This window comes from Ceratotherium simum, chromosome X (assembly GCF_057802395.1).
Source record: "Ceratotherium simum simum isolate JZ-2026a chromosome X, ASM5780239v1, whole genome shotgun sequence".
NCBI classification, from domain to species: Eukaryota; Metazoa; Chordata; class Mammalia; order Perissodactyla; family Rhinocerotidae; genus Ceratotherium; species Ceratotherium simum.
Genome location: NC_141940.1, coordinates 90,216,849 through 90,240,619, shown reverse-complemented (window position 1 = coordinate 90,240,619; position 23,771 = coordinate 90,216,849). Strand labels below are relative to the sequence as shown.

The following is a 23,771-nucleotide window of genomic DNA, read 5'->3' as shown; positions in this document are numbered from 1 at the left end:
AATTCTGGTTGGTTGCTTTATCTAATCACCCGTTGCCCAGGTAATAATGCTATAATCGATATTTCCTTTGTTCCTAAACTGTATAAATACTCATAGGATTCCTGTGGAAGAGGACTGTCGGCGTTTTCATCTGCTCCCACACGTTTGGGCAATAAAACGACTCTGCAGATTTCTTATTTAAACAAAGAGTGAGAGAGTCTTGTCTCATGTAATTATTGCACCACCACCTGACATGATGTATTTGTTTCTTGTCCAACGTCTTCACTAAAATACCAGCTCTAAAAGGGCAGGGGTTTCTGTCTGGTTTGTTAACCACTGTGTCTTCAGGGCTCAACAAACATCTGCTGAATGAATAAATAAACGAAGTAAACAAAACTTAGAGATTCTGGGTAAGTGCTAAGAGGAACAGTCTGGGTTGGAGGTAAAAATGTGGGCGTCACCAGGGGAGTCGTGTCTCAGGTGCCAGGACTGGGGCAGACTGCCTGAAGGGGGCTTGTGAGAAGAGGGAAGGGAACCCCAGGCAAAGCCCCGGGGAACTTCAGCATTTCAAGTTTTGGAGAACTGGGAGAAGCCAGCCCAGGGGATTGAGGAGGAGGGATCTGTGGAGGAAGAGAACAAACAGAAGAGGGCTTTCCCCTAGGCCTGGCACATTCCATTCGTGGTCTCTCATACAGTCTCATTTGGTCTCAGTCATTTTCTTTCACTTTTTAAAAAACATAGTTACACACATAGTTCTGGATTTCCAGCCTCAACTATAGTCTGTTACAAACAGGCTCATATACATACTCGATCACACAGCCTCTCAGACATCCTCAGCCACTCACTCAGGGAATCATTGATTCCCAGTCTTACTATCGTCTCCTACTAACAGTTTCTCTCTCTCTCTCTCTCTCACACACACAATCACGTCTCATAGGCTGTCTCATTCAGCAAATATCACCACGATTTACTTTTACCAGTTTTTCACGTGCACACAAACCAGTCACACCTTTTGATAAGATGTTTCAACCATTCACACAGGCCATCATTTTCTCACATCCACAAATAGTCACTGATTTACAGCCACTAGTCTCTCATGAAGTTTCTTGTACACATACAAAATCTTCTCTCGCACCTCTTCACAATCAAGCCCCTATTTCACACACCCACAGTCCGATTATAGCTGAGTTGCACACACAATCACAATACCTCAGACATTGTCCTAGTCACCACCTAGTCTCACACTTCTCAAGCAGTTTCTAACATACCCAGTCCTTTATTTACAGCCTTTAATAAAGTCTCACGCGAAGAGTTTTACACATACTCACACAATCACTTTTACAGATACTGTCTCAGTCACCCATTCGGTGTCACAGTCACTTTCCCTCAGTCAGCTTCTGACATGTGCAGTCACTAATTCACAATCGCTACTAGGCTCTCATTAAGTCTCACACACACAGTCTCTCAGGGCCTATCTCAGTTGTTCACATCATCATCTTCTTCATACAGTCAGCTTATCACTCAAACACAATTACAGCCTTGCTGGTTTCTCCCACACACCAATCACATGGTCTCTCAGTGTCTCATTTTCTGTTTTTCACAAATACATAGTCTCCAATTTATAATCTCTTATGAAATGTTTCACAGACCCACATACTCTTAAACTCTGCTCAGTCGTCAATTTTCTCTCACGCAGCGCTGACGTTGTTATTCTTACTTATCGTCTCTCGCTCAGTTATGTGGTACCACTTCACTCAGACTCACCATCATTTTCTCTCACACTTTCACAGTCCCTGAACCTGTGGGCTAGACTAGTCACTGTAAATCAATTTGCCACTAGTCTCTGGTACACACACAATTACAGCCTCTCATGCTCTCCCAGTCATAGCCGTTTTTTCCCAGTTTCTTACACAGTCTTTGCCAGTCTCACGTGAACAGTTTTCAAACACACAATCCCGCATTCATGTACCTTGTGTCTCAGGCACCCATTTTCTCTCAATCAACTTCTCACACATAAGCTCCATTACTCTAGTTGATACGACAGCCTTGCATGAACAGTTTCGCACACAATCTATCTCCCAAACACTGAGTACCTGCTTACATACAGTGAACTTTTTCACCGACACACAGTCCTTGACAATCTCTACCACACTTTCATGCCCATATAGGCTCTCACACATTGTTTTGGTAACTCAGTCTGTCTGGCTCACCATCAGTCTGTCAAACAGAGACTGATGTGCAGCCCCCACTGCCTTCTCATAAACATTATTTCACACACACCACCGGTTTCTTGTATACTGCCTTAATCACTCATTCAGTCTGACAGTGATTTTCTGACACACAGCCACAATGTCAAGTTTGTGGTCACAACTTTCACTTTCTCACACAGTTTCGCACATATACACATGCGATCACAGCTTTCCACAGTTTCTCTCTTTTTCACACACCTGGTTACCAATCTTCAGTCTCGACTACTATTTCTGACACACACCATCATGCTATCTCTTTCACAATCAACCTCACACCCTCACCGCCTTCCACACAAAGTCATGCCTGTCACACTCAGTCCCAACAGCTTCAGAGAAAAAATGCTAGCAGCCTCCAACACCATCTTTAAAAATATATATTTACAGGAACAATTCCCCATTTTCTGGGACTCTTAGAAAAAAAGATCCATTTTTGGGGAAGTAAAACAAACAGTGGAGACAGGTGTAGCACCGTCCCCTAAATCACCAACCCCCAGGTCCCCAGGCTTGGGCTGGACTGGTGCTAACAGGATCGGTGAGCCCAGGAGTCCTTTGAACCCAACCTCTCCAGCCTGGAATTCAGATAGGACAGGCTTTATGTCCCCCATTCCTCCCTCCCAACTCCAGGGACACTTAAAGGGTCCTTTGTACCCGCCCGCAGGAAATTGGGGGGCTGGGAGGGAGGGAGCTGAAAATACACATTTGGTATCAAAAATAAACACTTGGGGGTGGCAGGAAGATTCCCCCAGATCCCTTCCTTCCCACCCACCCCATCTCAGATATAGGAAGAGATGCCCCCCTCTCCCCTATTGAAAAGCCCTGTTTAAAAATAGATTATACTATCAAAATGGCAGGGGGTGGGGGACAGGAAGACCTGGAGTACTGGCTGGAGGGGCCCCCCAGACGGGGACCACTCCCCCAAAAAAACCCTCCATTGGGAGGTAATAGGCAGGACCCCAGGAATTTGGCAGACACAGGCATGGCTTCTCAGGGGGAGAAGAAGAAAAGGGGCATTCCTCCCTGGCGACAAAGGTGGTTGCAAAAGGACAAGCTGTATGAGAGAAAGGCTGGGGAGGTGGAAATTCTTATTCCAAGGGTGTGAGTCTTCCTTGGACAAGACTCCCAAACCGTTAAACAGCACAAATTCTTCCTGGACCCTTGGGTATGGCCAGGAATAATAAACTACAAGCAGCCAGCTCTTCTACCCACACCGCCAAATGGAGACAGGGCTCCTTCAGTTCCCCAAGGGCAGGCTGAGAAATAAATAAAGAAAGGTCCTTCTCAGGCCCAGACCCCGACTGTCTCATCCTGGGGGAAAAATGTGGAGATGGGGAGATATCCTCACCATCTCCCCAAAAAGGGTTGGGCCAGGCTCCTCCCAGTGGTCTTCAAAAAATCAATAAATAAACCGCCCCCACCACTGCAGTAGGAGACGTATAAGGGCGGCCACTGGGGGACTGACCAAGAAGAGAGAAGTTGTATGTTTTTTGTGGAAGGGATATTAAGAAATCCTTCTTTCTAAGAATCCCCACCCCACCACGACCAGAGCACGAGTCTGTCAGCTGAACTATGTTTCTCCTTGAGACGGCTGGCTGGAGAGAAGTTCAGGGCATGGATGGAGTGACCCCAGAAGGGGGTGGTGGTGTTGGTGGTGGTAGTCATGGCTTCTGGGGCCCTGGGGAGAGCACCACGGGGGTTGAAAGGCCATCCACGCTGATGGAAGGGATGTGCACCTGGGCGCTGCCACTGGAAGGAAACTGCGGACAGAAATAGGGAGAGGTCAAGGATGGGTGCCATACTAGGGTCTTTCACCCTCTCTGAGACGGGTGGGAGAAGATCCTACCTGGAAGGAGAGCTTGGCCGGACTACGGGGTGCAATGGGACTCAGGGTGCTCCAGAAGTGAATGCTGGGGGGCAGCGAGCTGGGCGTCAGCAGCACCGGGGTCTGTGGAGAAGGGGTGGTTGGAGCTCAAGTGAGCAGACGGCAGGTGCGGGAAAACAGATGGAACTTGGTTCCAGCCCCAGCAGATCTCCCACTCAGACTGCTGAAGTTACTCCCCAAAAGTGCAGAGGCCCAGATCATAACTACCAAGGCCGCGCCGGGACAGCTCTCCAACTTTACAGACAACCCAACCCCTCCCAACTTCTGAGAGCCCACCCCCAGCCTCATTGGGCAAGACAACCTACAGCACCTCATCCACATGCCGCTTTTAAACCTCACAAGTCGTCATCCCAACAGCTCAGGGTCAACCTCCAACTCTTAATAACCCCCCTGTATACCTCACAGGAAATCCGCTAAGCAAACCCTAGCCCAAAAAGCCCCTCTCAGGTTCCTCAAGTCATGTCCCAACCGCGAAACAGTTCTCACAAAAAGCCTCTCGGTCCCTCAGTCCCCGCCCACAAAACTCCCCAGACCCGCCCTCCTTTCGGGCGCCTGATCCCTTAGCAGTGGAGACCGCTTGCCCTTTCTTCAAGCCCCGTCCTTCCAGCCCGGGCCTCAATGCAGCCAATCCCAGTCAGAGGCTCCGCCCTTCACCTCGCTCAGCGATAACCACATTGGCCCTCGCAGTCAGCATAATTCCTTGCTCACCCGCCCCATGCCGATCCCATGGGTCCCGGTGGCCAGTCTCCCCCTTCCCAGGCACTCACCAATGTGTGCGTAGGTAGCAGGGACGGCGTCAGCGCAGGCCCTGGCGCCTGCAGACCTGAGCCAGTTCCCGATCCTGGAGTCCGTTCGGGTCCCGGCCCACCCAGCAGGCTCGAGCTGAGTGGAAGCTCAAGGTCCCGGGGCTTCCGGCCCTTCTGAGGCTGGGCAATCTCCGTGTTGGAAGCTGTGGAAGCTGCGAGGCCGCCCACCGGCGCCGCAGTCTCCATGACGACCGGGGGCAGCCTGACCGGCACGCCCTCTGTGGGAGGGACTTCCGGCCCGGCCTTCGCACCTTCCGGCACAAACCCCGCCTCCCCACTGACTGCGGCTTCCAACTCTTCTTTGGGCCCATCCACTTTCACTTCTGGGGGGAGTGGCCGGCCCAACCCGGGCTCCACATTCAGCTCTTCTGATTTAGGGTTCGGGGCCTCAGGCGGGGTCAGGATGACCTGGGAGAGGAGCGGGTGCACAGGGGGCACGTAAGGATTGATGGGGGAGTGAAGCTACTGATTTCCCTTGGAAAGAGGGACTTGGTAGTTGGGGCACGGCTGCAAATGGGGGCAGGACCTCCAACTGGACGTGGGACTTTCCCAAGGAAGTGGGGCTTCTTCTGGGGCAGGTCTTCCTATCTAGGGGGCATGGGACCTGGGTGAGACACTGATGGGGGCAGGGCTGCCCTATGGGCAGGACTCCAGGGGATACTGCCCCCATTCATGAAAGCAGTAGTTCTCAATTTGCTTTTTAGACCAGCAGCATTTGCCTCATCTGGAAACTAGTTAAAAATGCAAATTCTTGGGCCCATCCCCAGACCCACATAATCAGAAACTCTGGGACTGGGCCCCAGCAATCTGTAGTTTAAAAAGCCCCATCAGGTGATTGTGATGAGTGCTCAAGTGTGAGAACAAGTGCATTAACCAAATACATTCAGGGCACCTACTACATGTTAGGCGTACTACTAATTGTAGCACCCTTAATCTCCTTCTTCCTTCTCAGTACTTGTATAGCTCTCCTCCCCATCCCTTTCTCCAAGAGGACTTCTGTGTCCCTCCTCCCACCGTATGTCCTTTAATAGGACATTTATGTCCATTCTTCCAGCCCTCCTCCTCATTTGGGAATTGTACATCCCTTTTACTGAATTTCCATATTCCAGTCCTTACCTGGAGAGGCAGGCCAGCCTCCTCAGCCTCCAGGCAGGCCTCCAAGGGGCTTGGACTGGTGCTCCTGCTCCCTGAGGGGGGCATTGCTGCTCCTGCAGGGGCAGTGTTGGGAAGCACTGAGGCAGGCCGATGATGAGGGGGCGGCTGTGGCTGCGGCTGCGGCTGCAGGGACTGGATGGTGAAGGTGGAATAGAGGCCTGAGCGCATGTACTCATTCCGGCTGCTGCGTGCCAAGCCACCTGGGCCTGCCATTCCAGCGCCCTTGGGTGTGCCTGGCTTCCCGGAAGCAGTGTCCCCGGGGATGGCATGTATAGCAGCGGGGGCCACATTTGCCACAGTGGAAGTGATAGACACCTCAGGCTGGGGCGGGCAGTCCTCAGTGGAGCACCTCGCGACCTCGGGGTAGGACACAAACTTGTAGACGAACTTCTGGCCACTCACTTTGCGGATGATGTTCTGGGAAGGGAGGAGACAGGATAGTGGGCCTCAGAAGAAAGGGCCAGAGTGGAGGGAGGGTGTGGATGGGGGTGGTGGTGAAGGGGTATGTCTCCTAGTGTCTTTATTCCCTCGGGCCCCTCTCCTGTCTTTCTACATAACACCATCCTGCCTCCGGGTCTGCCTCCCCATTTGTTCCCCCTCGCAGTCCATTTCACATCTCATCCATCTCTTTCTCAATTTTGGGGCTCCTCCCTTTTCCTCCTTCAGCGCTACCTCTCTTTCTTCCTCATCCCGATTCCTTTCTCTGTATTCCCCAGTTTCTCACTCTTCTCTATTCTCCCGTCTACAATTCTTCCTTTAGTCTACTGCCCTCCTTCCCTTTCCCTGGCTCCCCTCCCTGTCTCCTTCCCATCCATCCCCTCCAAGTCTCCCTCTGTCACTCTTTATCCCCATCTGTCCGATTCTCCCACCCCATCTCAGATACACACCCCACCCACACCGGCTCCTCTCCACCATGGGGCCCACCTATGGAAGTAGGTGCAGGAGCAAGTTTTCCTCCTGGCTCCAGGAACCCCAGGGGTGTCTGGGTGTTAACAGGGTTAGGCCTTGGGGGGGGGGGCTGCTAGGACACAGTTTTGGAGTCTAGATAATGCAATAAGATAGGAAAATGAAGTAATTGATACAAATGTTGGAAAAGATTAATGTAGAAGAATGTGGTGAATTATTAATATAGAGGATTATTTAAAGCAACTGACAAAGATGTGCAACAGGGCAAGGTCACTAGGGAGGTCAGGGTGAGGAGCCTCCTTATTAATACTGTTATGGAGGTTTAAAGCTAAGGCAATTAGAAAATGAAGTGACTGATAGCAAGTAGACAAGAACATTAAAATACTGGTATAAATATCGGGGGAATCTCAAGGCTGGTTTGGGTGGGTCACAGAGCATGTTTGGCATATTTCAGCATAGATAGATCTGGAGGGTCTCAGGGATGTTCTGGTGGTCTCAGAGCACGGAGTGAGAGCCTCATTATTAATATTGTTGTTGAGGTTTGAGCTAAAGAAATAAAATATGAAAATGGAATAAATGCTATAAATGATTAAGGGTGTACAGCCCTAATAGGTCCAGGGCTGTTCTGGGAGACAAGAGGCATCTGGGGGGCACTAGAGCATCCTGGGGACATCTTAATGTTCGTCAGGTATGTCACAAGGTGGGTCTGCGTTTCTCAGAAAAGGAATGAAAAGGGATATTCATTAATATTGTTTTGGAAGTTTCAGGTAAAGAAATAAAATACAATAGCTGGTATAAATATTGAGGGGGAAGGGAAAGCCAGTGCTGCTCTGGGAGTCTGAGAGGATAAGGAAAACCTGAAATTTTAGCTTTAGGAATAAGATGATAAAATAAAATACTTGATATAAATATTGGGGTAGGCCAGTGTTGCTCCAGGAATCCAAGAGGATGGGATATGGAGCTGGCGTTACACATTGTTTTGGAGGTCTTAGCTAAAGGAATAAAAGAAAAGAATCGATAAAAATGTCGAGGGTCTCAGAGGATGAACTAAGGAAAGGTTAGTATACTATTGCCATGGAGGTTTTGATTCTAGGAATAAGAATATTCTGGAATTCTTATTCTGGAATAAGAGCAGATTATGAAATAACTGGGGGAGCCCAGGACTGGTCCAGGGGTTCCAGAAGACAGGCTGAGAAAGAGTCATTATTAATAGTGTTTTCAAAAGTTTTGGCTGTAGGAATAAGGCAAGAAAATGAACTGTCGTGCAGGGTGTGGTAGGACAGTATGACTTTGGGGATTTCAGAGAGTGGGGTGAGTAAGCATCAGTATTAATATTGCTACGAAGGTTTTAGGCAAAGCAGTAAGACAAGAAAATAAAATAACTGAGATAAATGGGGGCCCCAATATTGGTCTGAGAGTACCAGAGGATGGGGTAAGAAAAGGCAAATTTTAATATTGTTTTCAACGTTATAGCTACAGCAATTAAGACAAGAAAATGAAATAACTGATATAAATGTTGGGGGTTGCCAGCCCTGGTTTCAGACACCTTACCTTGTCATAGTAGTACCGCAAGGCCCGGCTGAGCTTGTCATAATTCATGTTGGTCTTGTTCTTGCGTAGCCCCCACAGCCGGGCCACCTCCTCGGCATCCACCAGCTTGAACTCACCGCCATCCCGGGAGGTCCAGGAGATAATGTGGCCATTGCCTTGCTCTCTCAGCAGCTGCAGCAGAAACTGCCACAGCGTCACAGAGGGGTCCATCACTGGGGAAGCACTCACGCCATCCCTGGGGTACCTGGAGGCAGATGGCTCAGAGCCAAGAAGCTGTGGACACAGGAGGGGGAAGAGGTCAGCAGGAGGAAGATTCTTTTCTTGCCATCTTGCTTCCACCTCTGTTCCCAAACCTCACCATCATTCCTTAAACACCCTCAGACTAGATTCTAAGCTCCTCAGCCTGGTTTTGGATGACCCCTGTTGCGAGATGAGACTTTTGGGGACGTTAGGATAGCGTGAATGTATTTCGCATGTGGGACAAATGTGAATCTTTGGGGGCCAGAGGGCAGACTGTGGTAGACAGAGTAATGTCCCCCCTCAGATGTCCACATCCTAATCTCTGGAATCTGTGAGTACATGATGTTACACAGTAAAAGGAACTTTGCAGATGAATTTAAGGTTACGGACCTTAAGATAGGGAGATTATCCTGGACTATTCGGGTGAGCTCAATCTAATCACGTGAACTCTCTCTTTTTTTTTTTTTTTTGCTGAGGAAGACTCACTCTAAGCTAACATCTGTTGCCAATCTTCATCTTTTTTTTGCTTGACAAAGATTAGCCCTGAGCTAACATGTGCCAATCTTCCTCTGTTTTGTAAGGGGATCACTGCCACAGCATGGCCGCTGACAAATAGTGTAGGTCCATTGCCCAGGATCAGAACCTGTGAACCTGGGCCACCAAAGCGGAGCACGCTGAACTTAACCACTACGCCATGGGGGCTGGCCCTCGAACTCTTAATAAAAGCAGAAGAAAGCTGTTTCTGCAATAAATAAAAAGGTACAGTTTTTGTTCAGGTTTCAAAATAAGCAAATAAAAAACTTAATTCCATCAAAAAAAAAAAAAAAAAAAGAAAGAGGCAGAAAGGTAGCTCAGAGAGGTGTGATGACAGAAGGGGCAGGAGAGATTGAAAGTGTGACAGGACTCCACCTGCCATGACTGGCTTTGAAGATGGAAGAAGGGGGCTCAAAGCCCAGGAATATGGTGGCCTCGTAATGCCGGGAATGGCCCTCAGCTGACAGCTAGAAAGGAAACAGTGACCTCAACCCTATAACCTCAAGGAATCGAATTCTGCCAATAACCAGAATGAGCAGGAAATGTATCCTCCCTGGAGCCTCTAGAAAGGAATGTAGCCCTGCTGACACCTTGATTTTATCCTGGTGAGACCCGGGCTGGACTTCTGACCTACAGGACTGTAAGAGAATAAATTGTGTTGTTTTAAGCAGCGAAGTTTGTGATAATTTGTTACAGCAGAGATAGAAAACTAGTACAATGACCCTCACCTGAACGTTTTCATTCACATTTTCTACCACATCAAACATCAAGTTTTCCAGGAGGTTCCTTCTGCCAGCCCCTTGCAAAGGCTGTTCACTTCATGTGGGGCTTCCTTCCTCTGCCTAGAAGTCTTCCTCACCATTTAAGTCCCAGCCCCAGGGGCCTTGCCTTTATGAAGCCTTCCTGCAACTGAATGCCTGCTCTCTTCTGTCCCTCTACCCCACATTTCCTGGACTTGTTACTGCCCCTGTATGTTCTCCTTCTTGAGAACAGCAATAATTAACATTTATTGAGTGCTCAATAAGTGCCAGGCATTGTTCTATTCAGAGAGGCAATATGGCCTACTGGAAAAGTGCCCAGGCTCTAGAGCCAGACTTCCAGGGTTGGAATCCTGGTTCTGCTACTTATTAGCAGTGTGACCCGGGGCATATTCTTTAACCTCTTTGTCCCTCAATTTGCCCATCTGTGAAACAGGGATAATAACACGCTCATCTGTAAAACAGGGATAATAACAATAATACCAAGTTCATAGGGTTATTGTACAGATTAAATATAATGTGCCTGGGGTATGATAAGCTCTCAATACTAGTTTCTGATTTGTTCATAATTCCTTATCTACTATTCCAAAATCCCAAAAGATCTAAAAACAGAAAGCTTCTTTGCAACCCTCTTGTCAGCAAAACCTGTTCTGAAATGAAAGAAGGCCCTTTCTGGTCTTTACTGATCCTCGCTTAGTGTGACTGTTCATACATTTCCCTTACAGAAATCTAAATGTGACTGATTATGGAGCCCACTAAGGATGTTATGTAACATCTTGTATGTGCTCTTTGTTACCTCTCTAAAATCTGAAAAATGTGAAATTCTGAGACACATGTGGCCCCAAGGGTTTTGAATAAGGGCGTGTACACCTGTACTGCTATTTTTATAGGTACTGACTCATTTATCCCTCATCACAACTCTAGGAAGTAGGTACTCTTATGATCACTAATTTATAGAGGAGGAAGCTGAGGCACAAAATGCCTAAATGCCGTCTACAGGCCACACAGCATTATGTGGCAGAGCCAGGATTTGGACACGGACAGTCAGGTTCCAGTTGTCTGAGCTTTTAAACCATTAGGCTAAACTGCCCCTCACACTGACTGCTCCCTCAGCATGTCCCCCAGAGAATAGGACCTTCCCTGTCCCCACATAACTGTTCTCTTTGCTGAGAGCGAATTGGAAATAAACATGAACTTTCTATTCCTTAAGGAATGAGCTCTCATCAATCAACTGTTCACTGGCTGGGACTGTTGGGTTAAGAATAAGATCTTCCAAATCAGAAGGTTTCAGAGAACCTCCCTCTATTATTTATAGCTTGGTTCTGTAATCTGTAATGAAATATCCAGTATGATCCTCTTATGTCTGAGCTGTTTCGAAGTTCATTCAGCAGACACACTTTTAGGCAATTATACAAGCCACAGAGCCATGAAACGACCAGATTAGAGTCCTGTCATCAGAGACCTCACTAAATTGATTTCAAAAGCCTGCTTGTTTCAGAGGCACCAAGAGTTCAGTGTGACTCCTGGTGGTGAAGACAGGCAATTTTACCACTTCCTCTTCTAGCTGCAACAGAATCTATCAGTTAAGGAGAAAACTGATGGTTTTCATCAAGCACACAGAGCTTTATATTTCGTTTATTATCACATTTCCCACTTGGCCCCTAATAAGAGTTCTAGGAATCTGCCTTACTCAGATGTGTTCTCTTCTCTTCATCTCATTCATTTAGCAAGCATTTATTGAGTGCCTACTGTGAGCCAGGTGCTGGGGATACAGCAGCGAACCAGACAAAGATCCCCGTTCTGGTGGAATTCACATCTTAGTGTGGAAGACAGATGAGAAACAAGATGAACAAGAAAAGAATATGTCAGAGGATGATAAGAGCTACGGAAAAAAATGAAGCAGGGAAGGAGTTGTTATTTCTGAAAGGTGGTCCAGGGAGGGTAGTCACTGGCGAGGTGACGTTTGAGCAAGGATCTAAAAGTGGTAAAGGAGTCAGGTTTGTGATGACCTGGGGAGCAGTGATCCAGGCAAAGGAAACAGCCAGGGTGAAAGAGTGGAGAGGCTGGGCAAGTCAGAGGATGAGAAAGAAGTCGGGTATAGCTGGAGAGGAGGGAGGGAGGGCAAAACAGTAGGAGATGAGAGCAGAGGGGCAATGGGGGCTGGACCGAGTGAGGCTTTTTTGGGCCCTGTAAGGACTTCAACTTTGACTCTGAGTGAGACAGGAGCCATGAGAGGGCTGTGAACAGAGGGGTGACAGGCTGTGACTGGATTTTAACAGGATCCCTCTGGCTGTTGTGAGGAGAACTGACTGTAGGGGCTGAAGAGGTTGCTACAATAGTCCAAGGGAGGGATGGTGGTGTTAGCAGCGGAACTGGTGAGAAGCGGCTGAGTTCTGGATAAAATCTGAAGAGAGAGCAAACGGGATTTGCTGCCAGATAAGACGGGGTGAGAGAGGCGTCAAGGGTGATTCTAGGTTTGTGGCTTGATCACCTAGAAGGATGGAGCTGGAATCAACCGAGGTGGGAGCACTGCGGGAGAGCAGGTTTTGGGGGGAGATCAGGAGGTCAATTTTGGAGATGGTCAGTCTAGACACCTACGTGTATGCTATGAATAATAATATTAACTTAAAAAATAGGAACCAGGCATACAGCCCTTACTGTGTGCTGTACACCATTTTAATCCTTTAATCCTCAAACCAACACTACGGGGTGAGCATTATTATTACCCTTCCATTTTCCACAGGAGGAAACGGAAGTACAGAGAAGTTAAGTAACTTGTCCAAGGTCACACAACTGAAAGTTGGCAGAGCCGGGCTTCAAACCTGGGCAGTTTGGCTCCAGGCAGTGACCCTAGCCACCTTACACCACCAGCTCTCTATCAAGAGAAACAGAAGGGTAAGATCCTAGAGAGCGGCAAGGATGCTGTTTTACACAGGGTGTGCAGGGAGGGCTTCCCTGAGGAAGTGACATCTGAGCAGACACCTGAAGGAGGGGAGGTAGCAAGCCATGCTGACATCTGTGGGAAGGGTGCTTCAGGCAGAGGGAACAGCATATACAAAGGCTCTGAGGTGCGCACGAGCTTGGCCTGCTACATCATGGGCACCCTGAGTTCATCCAGTTGCCATCTCTGAGGATATATCCGTGCTGTTCTCCCTGCCAGCAGTGCCCTTCCCCCTTTCGGCACCCGATGAAGTCTTCATCACATAATCTCCAAGTTCCGGTATCTCCCAGGCAGAGTTAATTCTTCCTCTGTGTGAGCCAATGCAGCGAATAACCTGTCTGCTCTTGCAAATCTGTTTTCCTCTCTGAGTCTTCAGCCTCATAGTCCTCTGCCCTGTTCTAGCTGTGTGACCTTGAGCAAGTTACTCCATCTCCCTGGGTCTGTTTCTGCAGCTGTAAAATGGGGATATTTTACTCTCGAAGTAAAATAGCCTCAAAATCCACCTACTCTCAAAGGCTTCTGTGAGGATTAAATGTCAATATATGTAAAGGACTTAGAAAAGTCCCTCTGGTACATGGGAGACACTCAACAAACTGTAGCTATCAGCTAGTGTGTCATCCTTCTCCCTCCCCAAACCCCTCCCCCCACCTTATGCATCACCATGGCTGACACCATCTGGCTCCAGTCACCTCCATGGCCTCGCCTCCTAGCCCTCCCTCCACTTGGCTTCGGCCACACTGGCCCCCTTCATGTTCCTTGAACATGCCAGGCACAATCCCATCACAGGGCCTTTGCACGGGCTGTGCCTTCTGCCTGGTACACTTCTCCCCTAGACATTAGGGCTCCCTCCCTGAGCTCCTTCAGGCCTTAATTCAAGAGTCATCTTCCAAGTGAGGCCTGCTCTGAGTGTAAGATTTCACCACCCCAATACTCTATTCCTACCTCCCCTACTTCATTTTTCCTCCTTAGCACTTGTCTAATATACCACCTAATTTTACTTATTTGTTTTATTTATACAGTCTGTCTCCCCCACTTTTAGCAAATGTCTGCTCCACAAGGGCAGGAATTTCTGTTTTGTTCCCTCCCATATTCCCAGCACCTAGAAGAATGCCTGGTACTCAGTAGGTGCTCAGTAACTGTTGGTTGAATGAACAGTCCCAACTAACTAGCCTCTTAACTTGCTCTCATATGCCCTCTTCACCTCCATTTGCTCTCCAACCCTGATTTGTCTGAAACGATATTTTTTCCCATTCATTCATGAAATAAATTCTTATTGAGCACCTACTACATACTAGGTATATTTTTAGGTGATGGAGACCCAGCAGTGAACGAGCAGACAAACCTGTAAGCCCCCATGGGACTCCAATCCTAATGGGGACAGACAAGAAACCGGTAAACAGTGTGTCCGACTGTGATAAAGCGCAAAGGGACAAATCAAGCAGAGAAGGGACAGGTTGACATCTGAACAGAGCCCTGAAAAGAACCATGCAGAGATCGGGGGTAGAGTGTTCCAGGCACAAGAAACAGCCTGCAAAGGCCCTGAGGCTAGAAGGCACCTGGTATGTTTGAGGACGAGTGAGGAGGTCAGTGTGGCCAGAACAGAGTTGGGAGGGAGGTGTAGCAGGTAAGGCCAGAGAGGTTAGTTGATTTATTATTAACTCACAGGTATTTTTATTTACACTGGAGGGGCTTCTAGTTCTGATTCCCTCACTTTACAAATGAGGAAAGAAGTGCAGAGAGAAAATGGTTACATCACTAAGGTCACACAGCTGCTGGGAAGGGAGGTGGATGGGTGCTGAGACAAGGTGGGAATGGAGACAGCTCTGCAGGCAGAGGGAACAGCAAAAACAAAAACCTGGACATGGGAACTATTTTCGTTTTTAAGGAATGGGGCCTCATGTGGGATGGGATGAGGGGAGTCTCAAAAATTACCCTGTGTTCTGAGGGGCAACCTAACCTGGTACTTACTGGGTCCCCTTTGAGTATGGTTTTTAACCTCCCTATGCCATGCCAAACTGTCCTCAGTACCTATATCATCCGGTTGTGGTGAGGATTAAATGGGCTCATTAATATAAAGCACTTTGCCTGGTACATAGTAGGTGCTCAATAAATGTTAGCTCCTATTGGCATTGTCACTAATCTATTTATTTATTGTAGCAAGGCACAATGTCTTAGTGGTTAAGTGTGTATGAGGGGGTGTGTTCTAGAGTAAAAAAAGACCTGGGTTCAACCAGTACACAGGCTGGTCCACTATTAAGGAGGAAGGGGGGCAGGGAAGGCCACTGATGCACCGCAAGGAAAGGAGGGAGAAAATGAAGCACACAGGCTGACCCTTCTGGAGGAGGGATTACAAAACACTAGAGTCACGGGAGGGTATCCCAAGAGGTGGGAATGCAAGCACATGGGCAGCAGGAAGGCCAACGAGCAGACCCACTGCAAAGGCGAGGTGGGGGTGCGAAGGCTTATCTTATTTATTGGCAGCAAGGCGAGCAGAAAGGCACACCGATTCCTGCACAAAAGTGGAGGAGGAGAAAAGCTATCACACAGACTGATTAGAAGGAGATCAGGCCAAGGCCATGGACTGGGCTACTGAAAACAAGGAGATAAAAAGCACTAAACTGAGCCATTATTAAAAGGATGGGAGAAGCCCAAGGACTGAAGTGACAGTCTACAAAAAAGGGAGGACAGGGCAATGGGCTGATAACTAGGGGGATGTGAATACAAGCATGCAGACTGATTCGCTGTAAAATGGGTGTGTGTGCGATAAAGCCATGGACTGATACACTGGAGGACTGGAGGAGACAGGAATACAAATTCACACATTAACTCACTGTTAAAGAGGAGTGAGGGGGGACAACGCCACGGATTGCTTCTCTACAAGAAACAGAAGGGGTGGAACAAACAAGGCCACAGACCGGGCCCCTGAAAGTTGAGGACAGGAGAAATACAAACACTCAGACGCACCTACTGTCAAGGAGTTAGACAAGGCCAGAGACTGGTCCCCTATAAGTGGGGGTGGGGGCAAGACCACGGACGAGTCCACTGTAAGGTGGGGTGGGGAGAAATATAAGCACGCAGACCGATCCATTATACAACAGGAAAAGGGGTTAGGCCACGGTCAGATCCACTACAAGGGGCGAAGAGAGGGGACAATGCCACAGGCAGGTCCACCAGCCGCGGTGGTGGCGGTGGGGAGTCGAACACCAGCAGGCCACGGGCCAAGCCACGTCCCTCGCGCGGGGGCGGGAAGGATACGTGGGGTCACGGACCGGGCCCTCTACCCTCCAGACCCCGGGCTCACCTGTGCGTAGCGCAGGAGCGATGTTGGCAGCTCCGGGGGGCGGGGGCTCCATGCGCGGCCCCACCGCCCCCCAGGCCCGGGTTCCGAGGCGGCGGCGGCGGCGGCGGCGGCGGCGGCGGCGGCGGCGGCGGCGGCGGCGGCGGCGGCGGCGGCGGCGGCGGCGGCGGCGGCGGCGGCGGCGGCGGCGGCGGGGGGGGCGGGGGGGGGACCTAGGAGCCGCCCCTGCGTTTCCCCACCACTCACGTGGGCCCGTGGAGGAGGAGCCGAACGATCCGCCTCTCAATGATTGGCCAAAGCGCCATGGATCGAGCGCGCGGCTTACAGGGTTGGGGAGGCGGGCCCTGCCCCACAGAGCTATGCCGTGATTGGCCCAAGGGGAAGTGATGGAACGCAGACAGCCGTCTTGGTTCCAAGGGGGTGTGCTCGGCCCGGCCTGTGCTCCACGCTGATTGGCTCAAGAAAGACTGATAGACAATCGGCAATTGCCTAGTTTCCTGGGGCGCCTGCCTCGCACTGATTGGCCTATATGGGATTGATGGAAGACAGCCACCGAGGATAGGGGTGGGTGCTTGTGCTTCCTGCTGATTGGCGGATGAGGGACTCCTAGACAGCTGCCAAAACAGCAACGGGGCGGTGCTGCACTCCACGCTGCTCAGCGGAAGCAGGACTTGTATAGAATAAGCGTAACAGCCTGCCGGGAGGGGGATCGGGTCAGGGCTCTGCGTAGGCGGGCAGGGTAACTCTATAGTGATTGGCTAGAAAACACGAATTTAGAACGCAGCAGAGGTAGGAAGGCAGGGCAGCTGCCAGACACGCCAAGGAGCGTTCAGGGCGGAAACTAAATGCCTACGAGCAGGGCAGGGTCGAACTGCAGCCAGTTATAAAGGGGCGGAACCTGGCTCTGCATTGATTGACGGAAGCTGGACTCAACCTAGAATAGGGGCCGGACCAAGGAGGGTGGGATCGGCTCTGCGCCCATTGGTGGAAACTGGGAAGTATTTAGAAGCCAAGACGGCGGTGGGTGTAATTTAAGAATTGAAGGTACCTGAGGAATGACTGGGGTGTGGGAGAGGGGTAAACCTTAGGGCCAGGAGTGAAAGGCTGATTGCCTTGGGAACAAACCTCCACCCTGAATCGGCCCATTCTCTATGGTAATTCAAAGAGTAGTGTTCAGGAAAAGAAATAGAAGTGTCAGATGGAGGCCCAGGTTGCTAAGGCAACACAAGAGAGGGCAGAGCAGAAAGTCAGGTGTCAAATGCTGCCAGGCAACAGGCTGGAGGTGGGACTTCAGGGGGGCTTTAAATGTTCCACATAGAGACTGGATCTCTGGGCCTCCTAGTAACTTTGTGCTTTAGATACAGGACAACTGAGCAAAAAGGGGGGGCTAAGGGGGAAAAGAAGGGCCACGTGACTCAAAGGCATTCAGGCTTTTTAATGTCAGGGGAAGGAGGAAGAAGTCAATGGTGAGGCTTCTCTTGGAAATTCTGCAGGCCTTGTAGTTCTCTAAGCCCCTGAAAAAGAGGAGAGAATAGATTGAACAGAGACTGCGTCCAGGCCCCGCTCCAGGCTTGCTCTGACATCCCCTCCCTCAGGGCCAGCCTGGCTCCAGCTTCGTTCCAGTTTAGAGGGAAAGATGGTCATTCCCATCTCTAGTCCCCTCCCTTCCTCAAGTCACCACCCTAAACATTTGGAGACAGAGTCTGAGAGTGGGGTGAGCTGCTCTCACCTCTAGCAACATGTGGATATGGGCCTTGATATTCATGGAGTCCTTGGTGAGGCTGTCGCTGAGCCTGGAGAAAAGAAACAAGAAGGGGCGAAGTGGACCCCACTTATGATCATGAGGATGATGATTCCTCATCACTTCAAGAACTACCTCCATCCTGGATCACTTCCCCAGGGCAGGTGGTAGGACATCCTACTAGCTGACCTGCTTCTGTGCAGAGATGCCTGGCCACCATCTGGACTGCACTGATTCAAAGACATTTCTTGAATCTCTACTCTATGCCAGGTAGTTTTAGGTACTGAGGAGAGAGCAGCAAACACAGCAAACAAAAATCGTGGCCTCATGGAGCTCAAATTCTCGTTAAGAGGGACAAATGATGGAACAAAATATAGAGTACGTCAGATGGTTCTAAGTACAATGAAAAAATTAAATGCTAAGAGAGGATAAGGAGTGCAGGAGTGGGGGCTGCAACTCTACTTAGAGTGATTAGGGATGGCTTCACTGAGAAGCATTTGAGTAAAGACTTAAGATGAAGAAGCAAATCATGTGGCTATATGGAGGATGAGTGTGCCAGACACAGGGCAGCAGCAATGGCGCTGAGGTGGGAGTGTACCTGGCATATCTGAGGCACAGCAAAGAGACCAGTGTGGCTGGAGAATCAAAATAGTGTGTGGCACACAGTAGGCACCCAATGTATGCTGAATGAATAAGTGAATGACTACTCCACTCAAAGGGACCTGAAGTCCTCAAAAGGTGGTTGAGTCTACGTTTAAGGACAGGAAACAAATGGAGCATGGTGTTGTTGCTAGAGAGCAAGAATGCTTGCAAGAATATCAGGGGTGCCCCTCAGAGAACAGATGAACGATCTTGATCAGCTTCTAAGGGACAATTTGAAATCAAAGAAGAGAACAAAATTAGTTAATGGTACAAGCTTAGTCTATGAAAGGCTATGAGTTCAACACTTAAAAAAAAGGAGAAAAATAGAAAGATCACCAAATGCTAGTTGTAACACAAAAGGGATACGTTTAATTTATTGCTACTGATTTAATACGTAAGGCAGTGTGGATATGTACTCCTTTCTGTGTAATCAGGAAAGAATATACACAGAGACCTGATCCTCCCATTCCCCAAACAAGGAAATATACTAAGAACAGGAAGGACTGACAGATTGTTTGGTTACATAAAATAATCTGAAAGAAAGTTAGTTCAAAGTGTATCCCAAGTCACCAAGTATTTTAAAGAGGAGAGTGAGCTACACAGACTCGAATCCCCATTTCCTAGAAAGATTAAACTTCTAGGGAGTCCTATTAATTATAATAAAGTAATAAGAGATTCAATCACATTTCTCATCACACTAATAGACCAGGTCAATATATTAAAAAGACCAGACAAGGAGACAGGCACTGACAACTTAAGAATTGAGAAATCTAAGATTTAGAAATCTCAGCAGGTCTGAGGCTCTTTTGGGTCTACTAACACTGAAACTCTGGAAAGGTTAGAAAAGAAAAGAATTACTGAAACCCTAAGGGAGGCAACTCTGGAAGAAACAACTCTGAAATCTTTATTCGTAGGAATAAAGATAAATATAACCCAGAAGGAATTTTCTATCTGTGGTATTCACTTGTGAGATGTTAATTGAAGTGTAATGCTCAGCATCCCCTCCCACACTCCAGCCGAGCCACGCTCGCCTCTCCTGCCAGTTCCTCTAATACAACAGGCACACTGGTCCTCTTGCCAGGAATCCTCTTCCCCAGATAGCCCCATGGCTTGTTCACTCAACCAAGTGACTCAAATGTCACTTCCTCTAGGAGGCCTTCCCGAGCTACATTTCAAACCTCTCATCTACACTCCCAATTCCCCTTCCCTGAACAAAACCTTAAACTCAACCAGAGCCCATACTTTCCCTCCACATTACCTCCCCATCACCACCAACAGAGATCTGCTTCAATCTGTTTCCAGCATACCTTTTTAAATTCATTCAACAAACACGGAGTGCCTACTATATGCTCTGCACTATTCTAGTCACTTGGGGTATAGACAAAATATCTCCCTCTATAAAGTTTATAGCCTAATGGAAGAAAGCAATGCACATTAGAAAGAAGTAAATTACACAGTAAACATGAGGAGGACACAAGTGCTATGGAAAAAAGAAAAAGTAGAACAAGGAAGGGGAATCAGGAGTACCGGGGCTTGCAATTTTAAAGTTAGGTTACAGAAGGCCTCGCTGAGGAAGTGACATTTAAGCAAGACTTCAATTGAGTGAGGAGAAAGGAAGCCATGCAGGCATCTGGGGAGAGTGCTGCCGGCAGAACAGCCAGTGGGGTGGCCCTGAGGTGGGATCATCCTGGGAGTGTTTAAAGATGCCCATGAAGGTCAATGTAGTGAGAGCAGAGCGAACGAGTGGGAGAATTAGCAGGAGGTGAAGTCAGAGGTAACTCGTTTTATTGTTACTGATTTAAAGGGTGAGACCTCCCGGATCTGGTCAAAACTGTGCTTGTGTGTAACAGTACAGTCCTTCTATAACTTAAGCCTTCAAGGAACCTTCTGTCTTGTTCACTGCTGCCTCCCCACTGCCAAGCACAGAGCCTGGCATACAGCAGATGCCCAATAAATGTTTGTGTGAATGAACATTTACTGAGTGCTTATTATGTGCTATACCTGGGGCTGAGCCTTGCATCCCCACTTTCCTCAGCCCTAGGCCTGAGGAGGAGGGCAGATGGATCCCTAAGTATCATCCCAGGCAGCCATGGAGCAGGGGGGAAGGGTGTTGCGAATAGTGGTGTTTGTAGACACTATCCTCATGGAATGGACTTACTCTGTGAGAAGATTGCTCTTACGATCAATGAACTTGAGAGCTTCTGCCAGTGTCAACTCCAGGAAAAAACCATAGCCAAGGGCCACATAGATCCGGGAAGTGTCTGGGCTGAGGAAACAGTGGTTAGAGGAAGTGGGGGAAGTCCTTACCACTGTTTAGCAAACCATACAGTTTATTTAAGATTTTTTTTTTACTCCCCTCCCCCCACCTTCCCCAAATTGCAGCTCAAGGAGGGAGGGATTTTGTCTTATTTTATTCACTGTCACTTCTCCAGCACCTAGCACGGTGTCTGGTACAGGGCAAATACTCAGAAAAACATTTGTTGACTGAAGGAAGGCGGGGGGAGCTGAACTCTGTGGGCTCAGAGGGACGGGTAGACACTCACACCACTGTGTCAACGAAGAAGTTACAGCCCAAATCCACCTGCATATATAACTCCGAGTGCTTCGCTTCCTGTAGCGCCAGGGAAAAAGAGGTAGGGGTCAATGGTCAATTTGTAGGTCAGGTGCAGGTTTTGGTCTGGGGTATCTCCTCCTGCCTGTCTCCCTCTCCTGCCCTCCCACCTCCCACACAATGGTATCTAACCCTGGTGTCTTCACCTGGAGTCGCTCAATGACATTTCTCAGTTGAAGGTATTTGGCCAGCTGCTCATATACCTTGTCACGATGGTCCAGCACTTTTCTGATGGGACATGATGGGACAAGAGTAAAATGGTGACCAACAGGAAGCCCTGTCCCTCTTGGAATACCTCATATCATGACCCTCTGAGACCCTCATGTCACCATGCCCTAAAAGAGGCATTTTAGTGCAGAAGTTAAGATTCGGACTCTGGGTCAGCCTGCTGGGGTTTGAATCCAGGCTCTCCTTTTTACTAGCTGTGTGACTTTGGCAAGTAAGTGACCTCTTCGGGACTCAATTTCCCCATCTGTAAAATGGGGATGACAAGTATTACCTCATACAGTCATTAGGAGGATTAAATGAGTATTTACTATAAAGCACTTAGAATAGTGCCTGCCAAATAGTAAGCTCTATATATGTAACTATTATTTATTTGTATTATTATTATTATACTCTACTCCCAATGCCTCTCTCCAATTAGAAAGTCTCATTCTCACCCTAGAAAAACCCTCCATCTCTTTTAGGATGCTCATAATCCTAGTTCTGAATACTCTACTTCCCGCTTAGATTAATAATGATCGTAATAACAATTTTTCATACTCATTGAGCCTCTAGTATCTACATTAAACCCTTTACAAGGACTCAACACATTGAAAACTCAAAACTACCACATGAGGAAGGTTCCATCAACTGCCCCCACTTCACAGATGAGGAAAATTGAGGCTCAGAAAGGTGAGGCGAGGTACAACGTGTTCACACGGATGGCGAAGTGGCCAAACCAGGATTCAAACCTGAGAACTCTGGCTTCGGAAAACTAGCTCTCAACCATTTAGTGCCATCGGAGGCCGCGCCTGCGCAGAAATACCTTCCACTAAGCCCGCCACGTCCCAGCCTGGATGTCGCCCCTCCTTCCCGCTCGGAAGGCGCGCGGGGCCGGGCTCCGAACGCCTCGCCCACCAATCAGAAGGCTACGCCCTGAGTCCAAACGCCCCGCCCACCACGTGCAACGTTCCAAACGCCCCGCCCCCCACGCTGTCACTCACCGGAGGTCCCGCTGCAGCACGTCAGAGATAAAGGCCTCATAGCGGAGAACTTTCTCCCCCGTGGCCTCCACCGCCCGCCGTTTAGGGGGCGTCGCCATGATGGGCTCCTGAGGAATGGGGAGAGGGAAGACCACGTTGACCACTCAGTTTGGCCTCAAGTGCATTACATCTACACCCTCTCAGTGTTGGGAGCGGGCTCGTCCGGCTCATGCCGGGGTTCCGCCTCTGCCCCTCCCAACTCTGGGCTCCCGCCATCCAGGGCCACCCAAACACAGCCGTTACCTTAGAGCCGCCGGCAATAAGAACGATTGGTATGAACCGCGGCTTCCGGGTGGCGCGGATGAATGACGTACGACGAGGGCGCTGGCCAACCAAATAGCCAGGTGTGGAGGGGCGGTCCTGAACGGAAGCGACCAGCAGGGCCGGCGGAGAAGAGAAGGGCGGGGCTCTACGGAATCCCATGAGGTTACGGAAGGCTGCCGAGCGTGGGAACAGGGACTGCGCGCCGAGCCTATGGGGATCGTGCGTGGCTGGTGGGGCTGGGGTTTAATGGGATTTGGCGGATCTGCGGGAGGCGGGACGCACAGGTGGAGGTGGAGAGAGAGAGTAAAGCGTTTAGTAGTATTTAAAAGTCAGAGTTTCGGAAGCAGGGGGGCAAGAATTGATTATGGCTCTGATCTGTCAAAAGGGGAGTACATCCCTAGGATCTGTCGTCCTGGATTTTGGTTTTTCACACGGGAGGTTTGAGTTTGACTCCTGGTAATGGGAATGAATGTGAGCATTAAAAAAATTTTAAACGGAGACAGAATTTCTAAAATTCATCTTTGATGACTCCAGCACTGTGGCCCACAATCCATAACTGGGGTTCAAGCAGAGATTGATAACACACTGTGTCTAATCACCTCATTTAAGAGGGGCGTCAAATGGAGGGTCGCTGAAGTCCATCGCCCCAGGTTGGCTATGTTGTAGTTAGAAATAGTTCCTATGTTTTTATTTAAATGTGTGAGCTTTTCATTAATTTATTTTTATGATCTCAAGTTATTGAATGAATTTATTTCCCATGTTAGATTTTAAAATAATAGCATCTAACCCAGCAAGTCCAAGTCTGAGCCTGAAGGAGAACCCAGATGCTGGATCCCCCAAAATGTGTGTAAAAGCAAGTTTTTGTTTTTCAAGTGCTGAAAACCTAAGCAAGTCAAGCTTTTCTTTGCCCTTAGAGCAAGATGATTGTAAAGGAAACGTGACTTAAAAACAAATTTTTTTTTTGTAAATC

The 23,771-nt window shown here is 48.9% G+C and overlaps 2 protein-coding genes across 2 annotated transcripts; both read right to left on the bottom strand.

The window, feature by feature from the left end:
* Nucleotides 1–2,584: 2,584 nt before the first annotated feature.
* Nucleotides 2,585–16,497, bottom strand: ELK1 (ETS transcription factor ELK1). The gene is made up of 6 exons (XM_014791034.2): nucleotides 16,300–16,497; nucleotides 8,526–8,798; nucleotides 6,030–6,485; nucleotides 4,875–5,321; nucleotides 4,069–4,170; nucleotides 2,585–3,982 (listed from the first exon to the last, which is right to left on the bottom strand). Exons 2-6 carry the CDS (start codon nucleotides 8,733–8,735, stop codon nucleotides 3,884–3,886), a joined length of 1,314 nt encoding a protein of 437 aa, XP_014646520.2. The 5' UTR covers nucleotides 8,736–8,798; nucleotides 16,300–16,497; the 3' UTR covers nucleotides 2,585–3,883.
* Nucleotides 16,498–17,711: 1,214 nt separating this feature from the next.
* Nucleotides 17,712–22,872, bottom strand: UXT (ubiquitously expressed prefoldin like chaperone). Its single transcript, XM_004435000.3, has 7 exons — nucleotides 22,781–22,872; nucleotides 22,499–22,605; nucleotides 21,437–21,518; nucleotides 21,223–21,290; nucleotides 20,838–20,945; nucleotides 18,026–18,089; nucleotides 17,712–17,810 (listed from the first exon to the last, which is right to left on the bottom strand). Exons 2-7 carry the CDS (start codon nucleotides 22,594–22,596, stop codon nucleotides 17,757–17,759), a joined length of 474 nt encoding a protein of 157 aa, XP_004435057.1. The 5' UTR covers nucleotides 22,597–22,605; nucleotides 22,781–22,872; the 3' UTR covers nucleotides 17,712–17,756.
* Between the last annotated feature and the right edge of the window lie 899 nt (nucleotides 22,873–23,771).

What these genes read in the sequence shown, in the direction of transcription:
- ELK1 (XM_014791034.2), bottom strand. Translation starts at nt 8,735, where the DNA reads ATGGACCCCTCTGTGACGCTGTGGCAGTTTCTGCTGCAGCTGCTGAGA. An exon ending in TGCTACCTACGCACACATTG is followed by an intron (nt 4,171 to 4,874) that starts GTGAGTGCCTGG and finishes CCTTCTCCACAG; the next exon opens with ACCCCGGTGCTGCTGACGCC. An exon ending in CGGCCAAGCTCTCCTTCCAG is followed by an intron (nt 3,983 to 4,068) that starts GTAGGATCTTCT and finishes TTCTGTCCGCAG; the next exon opens with TTTCCTTCCAGTGGCAGCGC.
- UXT (XM_004435000.3), bottom strand. Translation starts at nt 22,596, where the DNA reads ATGGCGACGCCCCCTAAACGGCGGGCGGTGGAGGCCACGGGGGAGAAA. An exon ending in TTCTTCGTTGACACAGTGGT is followed by an intron (nt 20,946 to 21,222) that starts GTGAGTGTCTAC and finishes CTGTTTCCTCAG; the next exon opens with CCCAGACACTTCCCGGATCT. An exon ending in AAGAGCAATCTTCTCACAGA is followed by an intron (nt 18,090 to 20,837) that starts GTAAGTCCATTC and finishes TCTTTTCTCCAG; the next exon opens with GCTCAGCGACAGCCTCACCA.